At 40.8% G+C, this 19,231-nt stretch overlaps 1 protein-coding gene across 1 annotated transcript in view; it reads right to left on the bottom strand.

Annotated features, from left to right (window-relative positions):
• cxcl12a (chemokine (C-X-C motif) ligand 12a (stromal cell-derived factor 1)) overlaps nucleotides 1–14,147 on the bottom strand; it is a 28,279-nt gene extending 14,132 nt beyond the window's left edge. The window contains exons 1-3 of the mRNA XM_064932021.1: nucleotides 14,007–14,147; nucleotides 6,135–6,252; nucleotides 5,198–5,281 (exon numbers count right to left, since the gene is read on the bottom strand). Of these exons, the coding sequence (XP_064788093.1) occupies nucleotides 5,198–5,281; nucleotides 6,135–6,252; nucleotides 14,007–14,073 (269 nt within the window). The 5' untranslated portion in view covers nucleotides 14,074–14,147. The remainder of the gene's footprint in view (nucleotides 1–5,197; nucleotides 5,282–6,134; nucleotides 6,253–14,006) is intronic.
• Between the last annotated feature and the right edge of the window lie 5,084 nt (nucleotides 14,148–19,231).

Raw genomic sequence — 19,231 nt, 5'->3', positions numbered from 1 at the left:
CTGTGCAAGCGATAATATTGAAATGGAAGGAATATCAGACCACTGCAAATCTACCAAGACCTGGCCGTCCCTCTAAACTTTCAGCTCATACAAGGAGAAGACTGATCAGAGATGCAGCCAAGAGGCCCACGATCACTTTGGATGAACTGCAGAGATCTACAGCTGAGGTGGGAGACTCTGTCCATAGGACAACAATCAGTCGTATATTGCACAAATCTGGCCTTTATGGAAGAGTGGCAAGAAGAAAGCCATTTCTTAAAGATATACATAAAATGTCGTTTAAAGTTTGCCACAAGCCACCTGGGAGACACACCAAACATGTGGAAGAAGGTGCTCTGGTCAGATGAAACCAAAATTGAACTTTTTGGCAACAATGCAAAATGTTATGTTTGGCGTAAAAGCAACACAGCACACCACCCTGAACACACCATCCCCACTGTCAAACATGGTGGTGGCAGCATCATGGTTTGGGCCTGCTTTTCTTCAGCAGGGACAGGGAAGATGGTTAAAATTGATGGGAAGATGGATGGGGCCAAATATAGGACCATTCTGGAAGAAAACCTGATGGAGTCTGCAAAAGACCTGAGACTGGGACGGAAATTTTGTCTTCCAACAAGACAATGATCCAAAACATAAAGCAAAATCTACAATGGAATGGTTCAAAAATAAACATATCCAGGTGTTAGAATGGCCAAGTCAAAGTCCAGACCTGAATCCAATCGAGAATCTGTGGAAAGATCTGAAAACTGCTGTTCACAAATGCTCTCCATCCAACCTCACTGAGCTCAAGCTGTTTTGCAAGGAGGAATGGGAAAACATTTCAGTCTCTCGATGTGCAAAACTGATAGAGACATACCCCAAGCGACTTACAGCTGTAATCGAAGCAAAAGGTGGCGCTACAAAGTATTAACTTAAGGGGGCTGAATAATTTAGCACGCCCAATTTTTCCGTTTTTGATTTGTTAAAAAAGTTTGAAATATCCAATGAATGTCGTTCCACTTCATCATTGTGTCCCACTTGTTGTTGATTCTTCACAAAAAAAATACAGTTTTATATCTTTATGTTTGAAGCCTGAAATGTGGCAAAAGGTCGCAAAGTTCAAGGGGGCCGAATACGTTCGCAAGGTACTGTACGTGCAGCGTGGGCAACATTGAAATGGTTGCAATTTAAATATAGATCAGCGTGACCAACAGCTTGAGCTGAACGTTACGAAATGTTTAGAAACTCTCCACGCGAGTGAAGAATATAAAGACTACATTGGAACATTCAGTCTGCTGCTGTTTAAGTACTGTTCGTCTAGTAAACTCGACCCAAAGACCACCGCGTGTGTATATCTGAAGGATCCAGTCTAACGAACACTCAGAGACAAAGAAAGCCTACTACAACTACAAAAGACATTGTTACCTCTGGTGGACAAACCAGAGACTTCTGTTCAAACGACTCCCCATAGACGGACCGGGCGATGTCCACAGAGAGCAACGACAAAAACATACAAGCATAAATATATACACTGCAATTATTTTCGAATGAGCAGTCATTCATGTGAAATGTATTCACATTCCCATGAGCATATTTTTTCAACTCTCTGTCTCTCCCAGTCTTTCTGTCCCCACCCCTTTCACGGTGTATCAAGCCATCCTATCGAGTTAGTCCACTAGGGACTTTTCATTGCATTATGTTAGAAATCAATTCAACCTATACTGTTTGTGTATGTCTGTGTGATTATTTAGTTAGTAAATAAATAATTAAACCAATTTGTGCATCTCTGAATCATTACTTAGACTCGGGTTCCTGCAGATATCCAAGAATTTTGCAATGTTAGAATGAGACTGATATGAGGAAATAATGATTAATGGATGACTGGTATGATAATGATATATTCTAATATATTCTTGAGTTAATTCGGGAAACAGTAACTCATAAAACAACATTTTTCCATGGTGCCCCAAGTTACTAATGAGTTCATTGTTACATGATTAATTTAATAATGTATTAATTCAACACAGTTAACTGATTTGATAAAATAGCCATCAACACATTAATGGTAGTCATGTCACGACACTATCATGGTCCATACACACCAAGACAGTTTAACTATGCCACTTTGTTTACATACTCATCTCATATGTATATACTGTACTCGATACCATCTACTGTATCTTGCCTATGCTGCTCTGTACCATCACTCATTAATATATCTTTATGTACATATTCTTTATCCCCTTACACTTGTGTGTATAATACAGTAGTTTTGGAATTGTTAGTTAGATTACTTGTTGGTTATTACTGCATTGTCGGAACTAGAAGCACAAGCATTTCGCTACACTCGCATTAACATCTGCTAACCATGTGTATGTGACAAATAAAATTTTATTTGATTTGTGAAGAGGGCACGACAATGCCTATTTCCCCTCAGGCGACTGAAAAGGATTTGGCATGGGTCCTCAGATCCTCAAAACGTTCTACAGCTGCACCATCGAGAGCATCCTGACCGGTTGCATTGTATGGCAACTGCTCGGCAGCAGACCACAAGGTGCTACAGAGGGTACATCACCGGGACCAAGCTTCCTGCCATCCAGGACCTCTATACCAGGAGGTATCAAAAGAAGGCCCTAAAAATTGTCAAAGACTCCAGACACCCTAGTTATAGACTGTTCTCTCTGCTGCCGCATGGCAAGAACTACTGGAGCGCCAAGTCTAGCTCCAAAAGGTTCCTTAACAGCTTCTACCCCCAAACCATTAGACTGCTGAAAAGTTAAACAAATGGTTTCCTGGACTATTAGCATTGACCTAGACGTTTTATATTCCACTGCTACTCACTGTTTATTATCTATGCATTGTAAATTTTCCCCTACCTACAGTGCATTTGGAATGTATTAATGTATTCAATGTAGACTTTTTCTACATTTTGTTACATTTCAGTCTGATACTAAAATAGATATTTTTATTTTATTTCCCCCTCATCAATCTACACACAACACCCCATAATTAGAAAGTGAAAACAGTTTTTTTTAAATGTTGGAACAGAAATACCTTATTTACAAAGTATTCAGACCCTTTGCTATGAGACTCGAAATTGAGCCCAGGTGCATCCTGTTTCCACTGATCATCCTTGAGATGTTTCTACAACTTGAGTCCACCTGTGGTAAACTCAATTGATTGGGCATGATTTGGAAAGGCACACACCTGTCTATTTAAGGTCCCACAGTTGACAGTGCATGTCAGAGCAAAAACCAAGCCATGAGGTCGAAGGACTTGTCAGTAGAGCACCGAGATAAGATTGTGTCAAGATCTGGGGAAGGGTACCAAAAAATGTCTGCATCCTTGAAGGTCCCCAGGAACACAGAGGCCTCCATCAATCTTAAATGTAAGAAGTTTGGAACCACCAAGACTCTTCCTAGAGCTGGCCTGACTGAGCAATCGGGCGAGAAGGGCCTTGGTCAGGGAGTTGACCAAGAACCCAATGGTCACTCTGACAGAGCTCCAGAGTTCCTCTGTGGAGATGGGAGAACCTTCCAGAAGGACAACCATCTCTGCAGTACTCTGCCAATCTGGCTTTTATGGTAGAGTGGCCAGATGGAAGCCACTCCTCAGTAAAAGGAACATGACAGCCCGCTTGGAGTTTGCCAAAAGGCACCTCAAGGACTCAGACCATGTGAAACAAGACTCTCTGGTCTGATGAAACCAATATTGAACGTTTTGGCCTGAATGGCAAGCATCACATCTGAAGGAAACCTGGCACCATCCCTATGGTAAAGCATGGTGGTGGCAGCATCATGCTGTGGGGATGTTTTTCAGCGGCAGGGACTGGGAGACTAATCAGGATCGAGGGAAAGATGAAAGGAGCAAAGTACAGAGAGATCCTTGATGAAATCCTGCTCCAGATCTCGCAGGACCTCAGACTGGGGTGAAGGTTCACCTTCCAACAGGACAATGACCCTAAGCACACAGCCAAGACTACGCAGGAGTGGCTTCGGGACAAGTCTCTGAATGTCCTTGAGTGGCCCAGCCAGAGCCCGGACATGAACCCGACAGATAATACCTGTGCAGCGACGCTCCCCATCCAACCTGACAGAGCTTGAGAGACTCTGCAGAGAAGAACGGGAGAAACTGCCCAAATACAGGTTTGCCAAGCTTGTAGCGTCATAACCAAGAAGACTCAAGGCTATAATTGCAGCCAAAGGTGTTTCAACAAAGTACTGAGTAAAGGGTCTGAATACTTATGTAAATAAGTTATTTACAGTGTTTTTTTATACATTTCTAAAAATCTGCCTAAAAATCTGTTTTGCTTTGTCATTATGGGCTATTGTGTGTAGAAAAAATATGTAATACATTTTAGAATAAGGCTTTAACGTAACAAAATGTGGAAAAAGACAAGGGGTCTGAATACTTTCCGAATGCATTGTACATGTACATATTACCTCAATTACCTTGACTAACCTGTACCCCCGCACATTGACTCGGTACCGGTACCTCCTGGATATAGCCTCGTTATTGTTATTTTTTGTGTAACTTTTTTTCACTTTAGTTTAATTAGGTAATATTTTCTTAACTCTTATTTCTCTTAACTGGACGACTTGTAAGTTAACGACTTGTAAGTTAGCATTTCACAGTAAGGTCTACACTTGTTGTATTGTGCGCATGTGACAAATACAAATGGATTCATCACTCTATATCAATATTTAGCAGCAACAAACTAACTTCTAGTGAGTAATTACCACGTTCTTATCTGGTTGTTTCTGACTTACGTCGCTGTTGTTTCCTGGTACTTTCTGGACATTAAACTCTTATTTCAGCACAGTATACTAAAGTGCTACCCATAAATGTTATGTTGCATCTGTGTTCAGGCTATCCTGAATATGCCCAGTCCGTCTGATTTAGTTAAAGAAAAATGTATCACTTTTTTTGTAGCGCTATCCAGGCTTATCCTTATCATTTAATTTCTGCAGGCATAACCTTGACTTTCCCCTAAATCAGGTAGCCTATGAATGTCACTGGCAGATGTGCATGAAAAGTTATGCACACATGCAGATCAAGTTCAGATTTGGCCCTGAGAGTGTACTACTTTACTACTGTACTGTATGTCCTGTTGAAGTGGAGAATAGAGAAAATGTAATTTTCTGAGGAGAATGATACCATGTTTCTGTGTAGACATGAATGTGTTTTAGGTTGTAGATTCTCTTAAAGGGTCCCTTACTTGTTGAGGGCATTCTTCAGGTACTGCTGCAGCCACTTGGTCTCGGGGTTGATACACACCTCCTTGTGGTTCTTCAGCTTGGCACTGCAGAGAGAGAAAATAGAGGGATAAGATTAATTGAGAAAGAAGAATGAGATTGATAGCTTCTGGTGCCCTGTTCCATTCCAGCACACTGGAATACCTAATTAATCACACACACACACACACACACACACACACACACACACACACACACACACACACACACACACAGATCTCATAATGTTGAGCAGTATCAGACCCTATCAGTTAGGAGTAAGAGGATAGAAAGGCCAATTATTTAGAGCTGCTATTAATGTTTTCCTGTTGAAAACAAAACTGCATCCAATTCCCAACCCCCCACACACACTATTTTTCACGATACGCTTTCTATGGATGTGTCTAATTATGTGTGCATGGCTTACAGAATAGACAATGAGAAGGCTATCAGAAGTGTGTGTGTGTGTGTGTGTGCGCCCCTCAGGGGCTCCGTTCACTGGCCGTCAGCTCCATGGGATTGATGGTGTGGAATGTCCAAAAAAGAAGGAGAGACCTGTCACCACTTTTAAAGGTCCTGGGAGTGTGTATGTGTGTGTGTGTGTGTGTGTGTGTGTGTGTGTGTGTGTGTGTGTGTGTGTGAGAGAGAGAGAGAGAGAGCAATTGAGTGTGTATGTGTGTGGAAGAGAGAGAGTGTGTGTGTGTGAGAGAGAGAAGAGAGAGCGAGAGTGTGTGTGTGAGAGAGTGTGTGTGTATTTGTGTGTGTGTGCGTGTGTGTGCGCCTCAGGAGCTCCTTTCACTGGCTGTCAGCTCCATGAGATTGATGGTGTGAAATGTCCGACCAGAAGGAGAGACCTGTCACCCCTTTTAGTGCATGATCTTGCCTATAACCGGTGCATGTTTGTGTTGGCGAGGTACTCACATCACTTGGAAGGGGCAGTTGGGTGTGTGTAGGAACTTCAGTTCTCGGATGTTGCGCTGGGGGACGGTGTTAACTGTAGAACGACACCAGCACCTCTCCATCATACTGATGGGCTTAGCTGAAGAGGGGGTAGAACAGAGAACATTAATATAATATACAGTATCATTAAGAGACAAGCGGCGAACATGAAAACCCCACCTCATTTTGTCAGAAACCAGGAGAGAACAGAAGGCCAAGTGAAAAATACTGTCAGAGAGGAGCAAGTCCCCCACTGTCAAGTAGAACAGGAACAACATTGATATTATCCTACACTGTAAGACTTTTGGGTAATTTCAACAGTAAAACACTGTAGAATGCACTGTAAAATACCTGAAATGTGTTTTACAGAATTGATGCTATATATTGCACTACATTTTACAGCGTTAAACAATAAAACTAAAAGCAACGTACCGTATTATTTATTTATAGCAAATTGAATACAGTACCCTACAGTATTTATGGAGCTCCTAAAACCTTTTAACCACTACTGGCGGCACGGTATTGTTGTTTCTGGCTCATTAACATATTTTGAGATGTGCCTTGTAAGAGGCTCAATTTGTTGCACCCGTGAGAGTGCTGTACCAATTTAACTGATAAGTGGTAGTGTCCCCACAATTACATGTGTACAGGGGACAGATTGGAGTGGCAGCAAGTCTCAAACCTTTAACGGTTGAGTATTTGCCATGTCTTTGGTCTGTTTTGGCTTGTGCTCACTGCAAGTTTGGAAGCCTTTAAACTCAGCTACTGCTCTGGTTAATCGTTGGGCATCATTTGAGTTTGGGCATCATTTGTGACAGTTCATTATCATCACATTATCATTTTTTTTACATTTTCAATTTGACTTTGTTTTCACCAATCTAACTGCATAATAACAATGGTAAGTGTTTATTAGAAAAGTACATCTCTATGTAGCCTAGGCCTATTCACAATACAGGTGATTGTATAATAAATAGGAGTGTGTGCATGCATTAACTTATTGAGCTTATTTTGGCTGATTTCATGGGGCTACAGATGACAAACAATGTGTTTCCTTTCCATTTGGAACTTATTTTATTGTAATGATCAACAACATTTGCATAGAAGTAGAATATTTTATAAAAGTCACCCCCGTAAATGTGTTTTTTTCCCCGTTCTTTTTTTGTCTTTATGGGCTATTGTGTGTATATTGATGCGGGGTGGAAAAACAATTGAATCCATTATAGGATAAGGCTATAATGTAACAAAATGTGGAGAAAGTCAAGGGGTCTGAATAGTTTCCGAATGCACCTTTATATATGGTCAGTGCCAGTGCCAAATGTACTGTGTGCAGGGATACTGGAGTAGTTGAGTTAGATATGTACAGCCTCAATTAGTTGGGGCATTAATTCTACAAGGTGTCGAAAGTGTTGAACAGGGATGCTGGCCTATGTTGACTCCAATGCATCCCAAAGTTGTGTCAAGTTGGCAGGATGTCCTTTGGGTGGTGGACCATTCTTGATACACACAGGAAACTGTTGAGCGTGAAAAACCCAGCAGCGTTGCAGTTCTTGGCACATTCAAACTGGTACACCTGGCACCTACTACCATACCCCGTTCAAAGGCACTTAAATATTTTGTCTTGCCCATTTACACTCTGAATGGCACACATACACAATCCATGTCTCAATTGTCTCAAGGCTTAAACATCCTTCTTTAACCTGTCTCTACGCTGATTGAAGTGGATTTAACAGGTGACATCAATAATGGATCATAGCTTTCACCTGGATTCACTTGGTCAGTCTGTCTTGGAAAGAGAACGTGTTCCTAATGTTTAGTACATTCAGTGTATATATATTCTGGACTCTGACTTTACTCGATCTAAAATTTCAATATTTTTTTTCATTCTTTCTTTCTGGATTTGTGTTTATTGTTAGGAATTACTGCGCTGTTGGACTGAGGAATTTGCAGACTTTTACCGTCTCCACTCCTGTAGGCTGTCTTGCCATTGTTGGTAATCACTGCCACTGTTGTGTCGTCTGCAAACTTGATGATTGTGTTGGAGACTCAAGCAGTCATGGGTGAACAAGTGTGTACAGAAAGGGCCTGAGCACGTGTTGAGGATCAGCATAGAGAAGGTGTTGTTGCATACCTTCACCACCTGGGGTTGGCCCGTCAGGAAGTTCAGGACCCAGTTGCACAGGGCGGGCTCAGACCCAGGGCCCCAAGCTTAGTGATGAGCTTGAAAGGCACTATTGAGAAGGTTAAGCTGTAGTTAATGAACAGCATTCTTGCATAGGTATTCCTCTTGTCCAGATGGTATAGGGCAGTGTGCAATGTGATGGTGATTGCGTCATCCGTGGATCTATTGAGGTGGTATGCAGATTGTAGTGGGTCTAGGGTATTGTGTAAGGTGGAGGTGATATGAGCCTTAACTAGCCTCTCAAAGCACCTCTTGATGACATCATTTTAGTTAAATTACCTTCGCTATCTTGGGTACAGGAACAATGGTGGACATCTTGAAGCAAGTTGGGACAACAGACTGGGATAGGGAGAGATAGAATATGACCGCAAACACTCCAGCCAGCTGGTCTGCACATGATCTGAGGACGTGGCCAGGGATGTCGTCTGGGCCGGCAGCCTTGCGAGGATAACACGCTTAAATATCTTACTCAGGTTGGCCATGGAGAACGAGCTCGCAGGCCTCGTGCTCGCAGGCCTCGTGCTCGCAGGCCTCGTGCTCGCAGGCCTCGTGCTCGCAGTCCTCGTGCTCGCAGGCCTCGTGCTGCTTCGGCGGCACTGTGTTTTCCTCAAAATGGGCGAAGAAGGTGTTTAGCTTGTCTGGGAGCAAGGCGTCAGTGTCCGCAACGTTTAGAATCTGTTATTGTCTGGAATCCCTGCCACATACTTCTCGTGTATCAGCTTAAGAATTGTGACTCCACTGTCTCTCTACTGACGTTTTGCCTGTTTGATTGCCTTACCGAGGGCATAGCTGGACTGTTTGTACTCATCCATGTTCCCAGTCAACTTGCTGTAGTTCGCTCATTCCTTTTGTGAGAATGTTGACATCGATCCATGGTTTTCTGTTAGGATAAGTTACAATCATCACAGTGGGAACAACATCCTCTATGCACTTTCTAAATTAACTCTGTCACCGAGTCAGTGTATACGTACATTTTATTCTCAGATATGCGGTTTCCAGGTTGCACAAAGGTCAGTGTAGTTCCTTGAGAGATGTCGTGGTGTCACCATGTGTCACCATGAAACATACACCTCCACATTTTAAGGCCACATTTTCTGGTCGAAATGCTGTTGACTGATTGACTGATCTAATATCCCAAAGTTATTTTCGGCTGTAGGTAATAATGCAATAAATGTCCTGAGCAAATGTAAAAAATAACAAAAAATTGGAATAATATTCGCTAGGGATATGAAATCCAACGTGGATCCAGGCACAACTGTCTTCACCGGCATTAACGAATGAGACGCCAAAATATCCAAACACCTTTTTGTCCAGCACTTCGACTGTAATGCATCGCATGCGATATCACAACAGCTGTTGGTCACTTGACTGACATTCAGCCTTCCTGGATCAGATAACGATGTGTGAAAATATCATGGCGTAACAAATCACCTGGACACCAAATGTGCATCCAACAAGTATTACACTAATTATTGAAGAACCACGTTAAGAACAGTATTTATTTAGGTTTTAAGCATCAAGGTAAAGTGACTCTTTTGGTTTTAAGCATTCCATTTTGAAATCGCATTTATTAGGGTTGTTTTTCCCCCCCATAACATAAGGAGACATGAAATGTTACTTAGTTACACTGCATTTCTGAGAGCGCTATACAAAAAAAAACCTCAGACAGCTAGATCTAGGATTCTTACAGGGTTCGAGTTATTGTAAAATATAATAACCATTAATGCTTAATATATGATATAACGACAACTGACACTTTTTATGCCACATGTTTGTGAACAAATCCGTCAAGACACCAACCATAATAAAGGGTTAAACATAGGCTTTTAATCAACTTGTTAATGTTTTATGACTATAGCTTATATCTTAATGTAATTACATGAAAATAAATGGCAGATTATTAGTGGTCCAGTGTAGGAAATACTCAATGGAAACCATGTTTATAAATAGACCCACATGCACACACTGCTGGAGTTGTCGTGCCCTGGTGGTGTTGCTTTACGCATAACGAGTAGACTATAAATGCTTTATAAATGCCTAGGCTACTTGTTATTGCTGCTCATGGGGAATATGGCACTAAAGATAAATTCAAAAGGGCCATTCATTTGAACAGTTTATTTGAAAATAAAATGATTTTCATATGCTATTTGAAAGTGAATGTGGAACTAGCCAATGAATCATCCAAATAAAGCATGTTTAACCGGAAGCACTCTTTCAATGATTTTAAACTAGATGTAATAAATAACAGAAAATAGTTGACATTCTATTATTAATTGCAAAAATAATTGTGCTAGGGCCACTACAAATCAAATACATGCTAGGGTGTCTAATAAAAATGCATATTTTGACCAATTGGTAAATCATGTTAATTTTGTAGATAAAAGTTATTTGACTTTTTGCAATTGCATTTATTATTGGCGCACGAGCGTGTTTGTCTGTGTGCGCCATCGTGCGCATGTTCATTTTGTCCACTCACAACAGACGGATCAGGACACGCAGGTTGAAATAAACATATATAAACATTGGGTTGTTATTTTACCTGAAATGCACAAGGTCCTCTACTCCGACAATTAATCCACAGATAAATGGGTAAACCGAGTTTGTTTCTAGTAATCTCTCCTCCTTCAGACTTCTTCTTCTCCTTTGGACTTTATATGGCGGTTGGCAACCAACTTTAAAAGGTGCATTACCACAACCGACTGGAGTGTGGACCTCAGTTCATCTTTCAATTACCTACAGTGCCTTGCGAAAGTATTCGGCCCCCTTGAACTTTGTGACCTTTTGCCACATTTCAGGCTTCAAACATAAAGATATAAAACTGTATTTTTTTGTGAAAAAACAACAACAAGTGGGACACAATCATGAAGTGGAACGACATTTATTGGATATTTCAAACCTTTTTAACAAATCAAAAACTGAAAAATTGGTCGTGCAAAATTATTCAGCCCCTTTACTTTCAGTGCAGCAAACTCTCTCCAGAAGTTCAGTGAGGATCTCTGAATGATCCAATGTTGACCTAAATGACTAATGATGATAAATACAATCCACCTGTGTGTAATCAAGTCTCCGTATAAATGCACCTGCACTGTGATAGTCTCAGAGGTCCGTTAAAAGCGCAGAGAGCATCATGTAGAACAAGGAACACACCAGGCAGGTCCGAGATATTGTTGTGAAGAAGTTTAAAGCCGGATTTGGATACAAAAATATTTCCCAAGCTTTAAACATCCCAAGGAGCACTGTGCAAGCGATAATATTGAAATGGAAGGAGTATCAGACCACTGCAAATCTACCAAGACCTGGCTGTCCCTCTAAACTTTCAGCTCATACAAGGAGAAGACTGATCAGAGATGCAGCCAAGAGGCCTATGATCACTCTGGATGAACTGCAGAGATCTACAGCTGAGGTGGGAGACTCTGTCCATAGGACAACAATCAGTCGTATATTGCACAAATCTGGCCTTTATGGAAGAGTGGCAAGAAGAAAGCCATTTCTTAAAGATATCCATAAAAAGTGTTGTTTAAAGTTTGCCACAAGCCACCTGAGAGACACACCAAACATGTGGAAGAAGGTGCTCTGGTCAGATGAAACCAAAATTGAACTTTTTGGCAACAATGCAAAACGTTATGTTTGGCGTATCTTTATGTTTGAAGCCTGAAATGTGGCAAAAGGTCGCAAAGTTCAAGGGGGCCAAATACTTTTGCAAGGCACTGCATGTGGGTATATGCTCCTAAAAACCAATGAGGAGATGGCAGATGGGTATATGCTCCTAAAAACCAATGAGTAGATGGGAGAGGCAGGATTTGAGGCACATCGAGCATCACAAATAGTTATATTTTAGCGCATGGCCACGCTGACGTGCAGGAGCTGTGTAGGTGCAATGACTGAATAACATGTATGTACATTTATTTTTGCAATGCTCACGCTGGTCAGCATATAATTTGTGGTAACAACAAGAAGCAACATGAGGCAAATGTATTCAATCATTTGAAGAAGAATAACCATCCCTTACATTAAGAAGATTGCATGGTATAAAAAGAAAACGCCAGACAGCAGCAAATTCCCTCTGCCACCACCAACCACCTGCCTTAAACAAGCATTGATTGCAAATGCGTTTTCAAGTGTACGGTAGGGAAAAACATCCCATAGACATTTAGAAATCACAGAGGTTAATACCTATCACGTAGCCAAAGACATGGTCCTTATTACACAGTCTGCAAAGAGGGCGCCAAAAGGATGATAAACAAGCTGGACAGGAGATACAAGATTCCATCTCGTACATATTTCTCCCAAGTAGCTATCCCAACACTGTACAATAAAATTAAGGGTGAAGTTGAAACATGTCCTGTTAAATAACTGGACCAGATTCCAATGTTTTGGACACAGGCTGCATCTTGAAATTGGTAGGCTCCGTGTTAAATGTTTTTAAGGCACTTTGACTTAAAATGTCAATTATAATGATTGAAATTACATAATTACACAATCATAAGCTTCCTATTGCATCTGCAGCCTATGGCTGCCTGAATAAATAATTCACTTGGGTTATTTAAGATCTCATAATGGTAAAATAGGAACTCATAATGTTATTCATGAATGAACAACTGCTGCGCTTATAGCACTCTATATTTTGATGATCAAGTTAAAAATGTATGTTTGTTAGTATGTAAGTGTAATAATTCTATATATTATCATATGTAGCCTATAACAATGTTAGAAATTATTTGTTTAATTTGGTTGTGTATTCAGTTAGCACAGCATGTATTCATTCATATGATCTAATTTTAGAAGTGATGTTCTCTACCCTGACTCTTGTCTGAAGGAATTACAACATTTTCACCCAAGTTTTTGAAAATCCCAATTGCAATATCTGGCCCAAATCGCAATTACATATTTTGTCCAAATCGTGGAGACCTAGCTGGAGGCTGTGCGAGAATAAAGGCTACTTGGCAGGCTTACTTTCCTGTGAAATTTGTCCTTTTTTTCTAGAATCCGCAGGACATAAAACAATATAGAGGCAAGATAGATATCGATTTTGAGACATGACATGGAGTATTTTCATATTTTAGTATATGCATTTCATATTAATGCGAAATTCCTGTTATTTTTTTAAGATCTCCCACAAAAACAAGCATATCTCTGTGAAATGAGCGCACAGCAAGCTTTTTATTTTCAAAGACTTATACATTTAGTTCAGCTCATGTCATGCTAATTTAGATTGTTTTGCGACACGTGAAACGTTGAAGACAACCACCACAAAAACACGTAAGAAGTTGCTGCAATAAAGTTGAAAAGACTTTTGGGGATATAACTGTTAAGACCACACTGAACTATTCAGAACACGAATAACCATATTTGTTTTTTTTTAAATCGTATTTTATAACATAAGGAACATTTCATCACCAAAGCGCGTTTGTGAACACCCCCATAACATGCATTATCGAATTCGACAGCTCAAGCATGGTGTAAACTAGGCAGACCGATTGAACAACGTATTATTATTATTATTATTATGAGTGACAAATTTAGCAGAAATCAGCAGCTGCACGTCTCGCTAAAACAGCCGCAGAACATGGACACACACAGAACCGCCCCGCGGGGCTATAGAAAACCTCCACACAATGCTTTATTTGAATAACGAATAACAGATATCATAGCTAAACTCATCCAAAGTAGCCTACCTTGTGCGAAAGGAACGTATGTCGCCACAGCAAGCACAGACATAACCGCCAAGAGTTTCAAATCCATGATGAACGATAACGATACCGGTAATCCGTTCAGTGTAGAGTCCAGAGCACACTGTGACAGTGGGCGAGTGTGTCGGATTGTTGAATTTATGTATGGCGCAATGGGGACAACGGGAAAGTGGGAGTGTCTGACGATGAACAAATTAAGTGGAAATGAATGTGGATTTGATATATGACCCCCTGAAAACCGAGTTTCCTCTAGATCTCTGGATCTAAATCAAAGTGGTACGGAAATCTGGGCAAACTTCCTCTGCCTTAACCACAGGCTGGTGGCATGATGGAAAATTATGAATCGTTGACTTTGGGAACTGGAATTGATAGTGTTTAGTGGGACAGTGCATTTGTTAAACCGAGTGGGATACGGAGAATAAAAAAAGTGACTCATAAATTAGCTATGCATTCTGCTCTGACTTTTATACGGTCGCTGCGTTCAGAGCATTTGGTCACGGTGAGTTAACTTCTCCCAGAGGCCTGCATCACCCCAATTTAACTAACAGACAAAACATGGAGATGGAAAACACACCAAGCCCCAGACTTATATTACAACACGTGTGCCAGTGAATAGACAGAGAAGATATAGTAACCACAGAAAGAACACATGGTCATGTTAGAAGGGACATATCTGGGCTATTCTCAGTTTAAGTGAATCCCTAAACAATTGTCTTTACCTCAGCCTGGAACTACTTCCAGTTAGGGTTGAGGTGAGAATGTGTGTGTGTGTGTGTGTGTGTGTGTGTGTGTTTCTTGTGTTGTGTTTGGAGGTGTTTTATTAGTGAGTTTAACAGGATGCAGATGTGAAGTCCACTTCCAGACATTTGGCTTTAGCCCACCAGAGCAAGTGTGTGTGTGTGTGTGTGTGTGTGTGTGTGTGTGTGTGTGTGCGTGCGTGCATGCGTGCACATGTATTTGTGTGTTTGAGTTCCCTTAACCCCAGAACTCTCAGTGGTACCATGGAGACAACAGTATGTACAGTATGTGTGTGTGATCTGTGTGAGAGTGTGTGTGAGTGTGGAGGGTCAGAAAGGAAACACTATGTATAAGTTTAACCATTTATTAGAAAAAATATTACAATACATGCAATACATTGGTCTTGGCATTAGGCTCTGCTCTTTCGTGCATCATAACTACAGGCAGTGAGCAAGGTACGCTGTACAAATCCCCCTGACCAAAACTAAAGCAGAGACCAAACAAGTGAAGGCTGGGGTGGGTGGTGGGAAGCAGAAAACAATCATGCATGATGAGTAGCGCATGCCACAGCAATATCATGTCACCAGGAACACCAGCGCATAGCTTGCGCACGGTAGCCATTAGGGATTGTGTGTGCAGAACCTGATTGACTAAATAGTCTGCAATAGTGATGAATGATGATGGTGATGAAGAGTGATGATGAGTGGTAGTGATTAATCTAATTGCTCCAAAATCAGCTGATGCCAATACTCTGGTTTCCTGTCTGATTCGGCACTAGATTTTTTGGGGCTGTGAAATTGAACCAGGGAGACCATGGAGTGCTGTGTACACTGAGATCTGAATACAGAGAGAGCAATATCACGCATTCTCATGTTGACTTATCTCACACAGATGGACACTGAGCGAGAGAGAGAATGGGATAGAGAGGGGGAGAGAGTATGTCTATTTAATGTGCGTTTGTCTGTGAGTTTTGAGTGGAGACGGAAAGGCGAGAGCTGAGCAAGAGGGACTGTGGTATGTGTGAAAGCCAGTGGGTGCAGTGTGTGTGCGGTGTAAAGTGTGAAGATGCTGTGTGTGCAGTTAGTGCGATGTCTTTGTGGTTTGACCACTTTTTAGTTTTTATGTCTGACCACTGATGAAACAGTCATTGGAGGAGCAATTGATGGCTTCTAACTAGACCTGAACACTTCAGTGATGTCAGATAGGGGCTTGCCATTATCTGTCCTGAGTCCATGGGCTGTTGTTGTGTCTCTTTGGAGTGACTGTGTTTATCATATAATGACCAGTGTCTGTTAGTGACCTAACGTCTCTCTCTGAATACATTAACGTGTATTGTCATTCTAAGCAAATACGTAAATTTACGCACACACATTTACGCACACACACTGGAGGTCGACCGATTAATCGGAATGGCTGATTAATTAGGGCCATTTAAAGTTTTCATAACAATCAGAAATCTGTATTTTTGGGTGCCGATTTGCCGATAAATTATTATTTTTTAAATAGAAATTATACCTTTATTTAACTAGGCAAGTCAGTTAAGAACACATTCTTATTTTCAATGACGGCCTAGGAACGGTGGGTTAACTGTCTCGTTCAGGGGCAGAACGACAGATTTTCACCTTGTCAGCTCGGGGATCCAATCTTGCAACCTTACAGTTAACTAGTCCAACGCAATAATGACCTGCCTCTCTCGTTGCACTCCACAAGGAGACCGCCTGTTACGCGAATGCAGTAAGCCAAGGTAAGTTGCTAGCTAGCATTGAACTTATATTTAAAAAAACAATTAATCATAATCACTAGTTTCCTACACATGGTTGATGATATTACTAGATATTATCTAGCGTGTCCTGCGTTGCATATAATCTGACGAAGCATGCAAGCATACAAGTATCTAAATATCTGACTGAGCGGTGGTAGGCAGAAGCAGGCGTGTAAACATTCATTCAAACAGCACTTTCGTGCGTTTTGCCAGCAGCTCTTTGTTGTGCGTCAAGCATTGCGCTGTTTATGAGATGAGGCTGGTGTAACCGAGGTGAAATGGCTAGCTAGTTAGAGTGCGCTAATAGTGTTTCAAACGTCACTCGCTCTGAGCCTTCTAGTAGTTGTTCCCCTTGCTCTGCATGGGTAACGCTGCTTCGATGGTGGCTGTTGTCGTTGTGTTGCTGGTTCGAGCCCAGGGAGGAGCGAGGAGAGGGACAGAAGCTATACTGTTATACTGTCAATACTAAAGTGCCTATAAGAACATCCAAAAGTCAAAGGTTAATGAAATACAAATGGTATAGAGGCAAATAGTCCTATAATTCCTATAATAACTACAACCTAAAACTTCTTACCTGGGAATATTGAACACTCATGTTAAAAGGAACCACCAGCTTTCATATGTGAAGCGAGGAGCAAGGAGCATATCTGAGCAAGGAACTGAAATATTAGCTTTCTTACATAGCACATATTGCACTTTTACTTTCTTCTCCAACACTTTGTTTTTGCATTATTTAAACCAAATTGAACATGTTTCACTATTTACTTGAGGCTAAATGGATTTTATTGATGTAGTATATTAAGTTAAAATAAGTGTTCATTCAGTATTGTTGTAATTGTCATTATTACAAATAAATAAATCATAAAATCGTATGATTAATCGGTATTTGTCACGCCCTGGCGGGGTGTGATCTGAGTGGGCATTCTATGTTGGATGTCTTGTTTGTCTATTTCTGTGTTTGGCCTGATATGGTTCTCAATCAGGGGCAGGTGTTAGTCATTGTCTCTGATTGGGAACCATATTTAGGTAGCCTGGGTTTCACTGTGTGTTTGTGGGTGATTGTTCCTGTCTCTGTGTTTTGCACCAGACAGGGCTGTTTAGGTTTTCGCACGTTTGTTATTTTGTTAGTTTATTCGTATATAGTCTCTCTATTTAAATAAAATGAATCACAACCACGCTGCATTTTGGTCCGCTCCTCCTTCTACAGACGAAAGCCGTGACAGTATCGGCTTTTTTGGTCCTCCAATAATCGGTATCGGCGTTGAAAAATCATAATCTGTCGACCACACACGCACACACTAAGCTAAGCTAAGCTAACACATTCCACTCAACCCAATGCAGCTGGTTCTGAACTCTAAAACCTTGACATGTTCATTAAATTATGAGGAGGAAATATGAAAACATTTCCCAATGGCACATCTAAATCTTTCAACATCTTCCAAGCAATTAGAATTTAGTGTAATCCTAAAGGTGAATGGACTTCTGTTTAAATATATTTGGTATAGGAGACAGGTTACGTTATTGACTTTGGCACTAACTCAATTGTTACAGAGCATTCTTTCTGTGCTGTAACTAGAGGTATAATACTTCCCAAAACAAAACATTCAGTAGGGTGTCTAATACAAAATGCATATTTTGACCAGTGGGTGTTGATACTCCTCTACGAAAACAAATGGTCCAAACCTCATGTCTCTATCATAATCTGTTCAAAAGTTATTGGAGTTTTTACACTTGTAGTGTGGCCAACATTAGGATGACTAAAAGAGAGAAAGGGACAGATTTTTGTCTTCTTCAAAAATCAGGAAAATAGCATTACGTCAGCTAGGCTGGATTCTGTGAGAGAATAAAGGCTAACTGACATGCTCACCATTGAACTCATCTTTCACCATGTCTGGTGGAATTACCAAGTTTTGAAAATCGCAATTCCTAATCGCAATTGCAATATCTGAAAAACATTCGCAAATTAGATTTTTTGCCCAAATATCTGGAGGACGTAAGACAATATTGAGGTAAGATATCGATTTTGAGATGTAGTATTTCCATATTTTAGTATACGCTATTCATAGTCACGTGAAAGTCCTGTCCTTTTTCGAAGATTTTTCCACAAATACAAGTGTATCTATGTGAAATGTCAACGGAGCACTGTGCATGCCGCAATATTTTTATTTTCAAAGTATTTTAAATTGAACTCAGCTCATGTCATCTTAGTTTTGGTTTTTGCGACCTGCAGAAACAACTTTGCAGAAGGCCGCTACAACATGTAAAATCCTCAAAAGTCGTGCGAAAACTCTGTAATTATTATTGGATGTATTAGATTACGAAATTACAAATTTTTTGATATAATGTTTATGATATGTTACCGATTCAGAACTTGAAGAATCATATATGTCTTGGTAAAATGTATTTTATAGCATAAGAAAGTGAAATGTCATCGCCTCTCTGGGCAGAGTAGGTAGATACCTGACCCGATGCCAGGAAATCACGCTGGCATTGTCTAATGTGACACAAGTGTCACACACACACACTGATGTGAGACTAGTGCCCTAAGGTTCTGTGAGAATGTTGATAGAGGTTTACAAATGATGCGTTCACACATGTTGGCACAAGATGTGTACATCAGTCAGTGCCGTGCCTCTGGTAGTTAGCCAGGTTCACCAGAAGCTTACAAAAACAAGCTTTTCGGAACAGTAGAGAGAGATGAACAGATGAC

The sequence above is a fragment of the Oncorhynchus masou genome, chromosome 23, assembly GCF_036934945.1.
Source record: "Oncorhynchus masou masou isolate Uvic2021 chromosome 23, UVic_Omas_1.1, whole genome shotgun sequence".
Classification (NCBI taxonomy): domain Eukaryota; kingdom Metazoa; phylum Chordata; class Actinopteri; order Salmoniformes; family Salmonidae; genus Oncorhynchus; species Oncorhynchus masou.
This window is presented reverse-complemented; position numbering and strand designations above follow the sequence as displayed.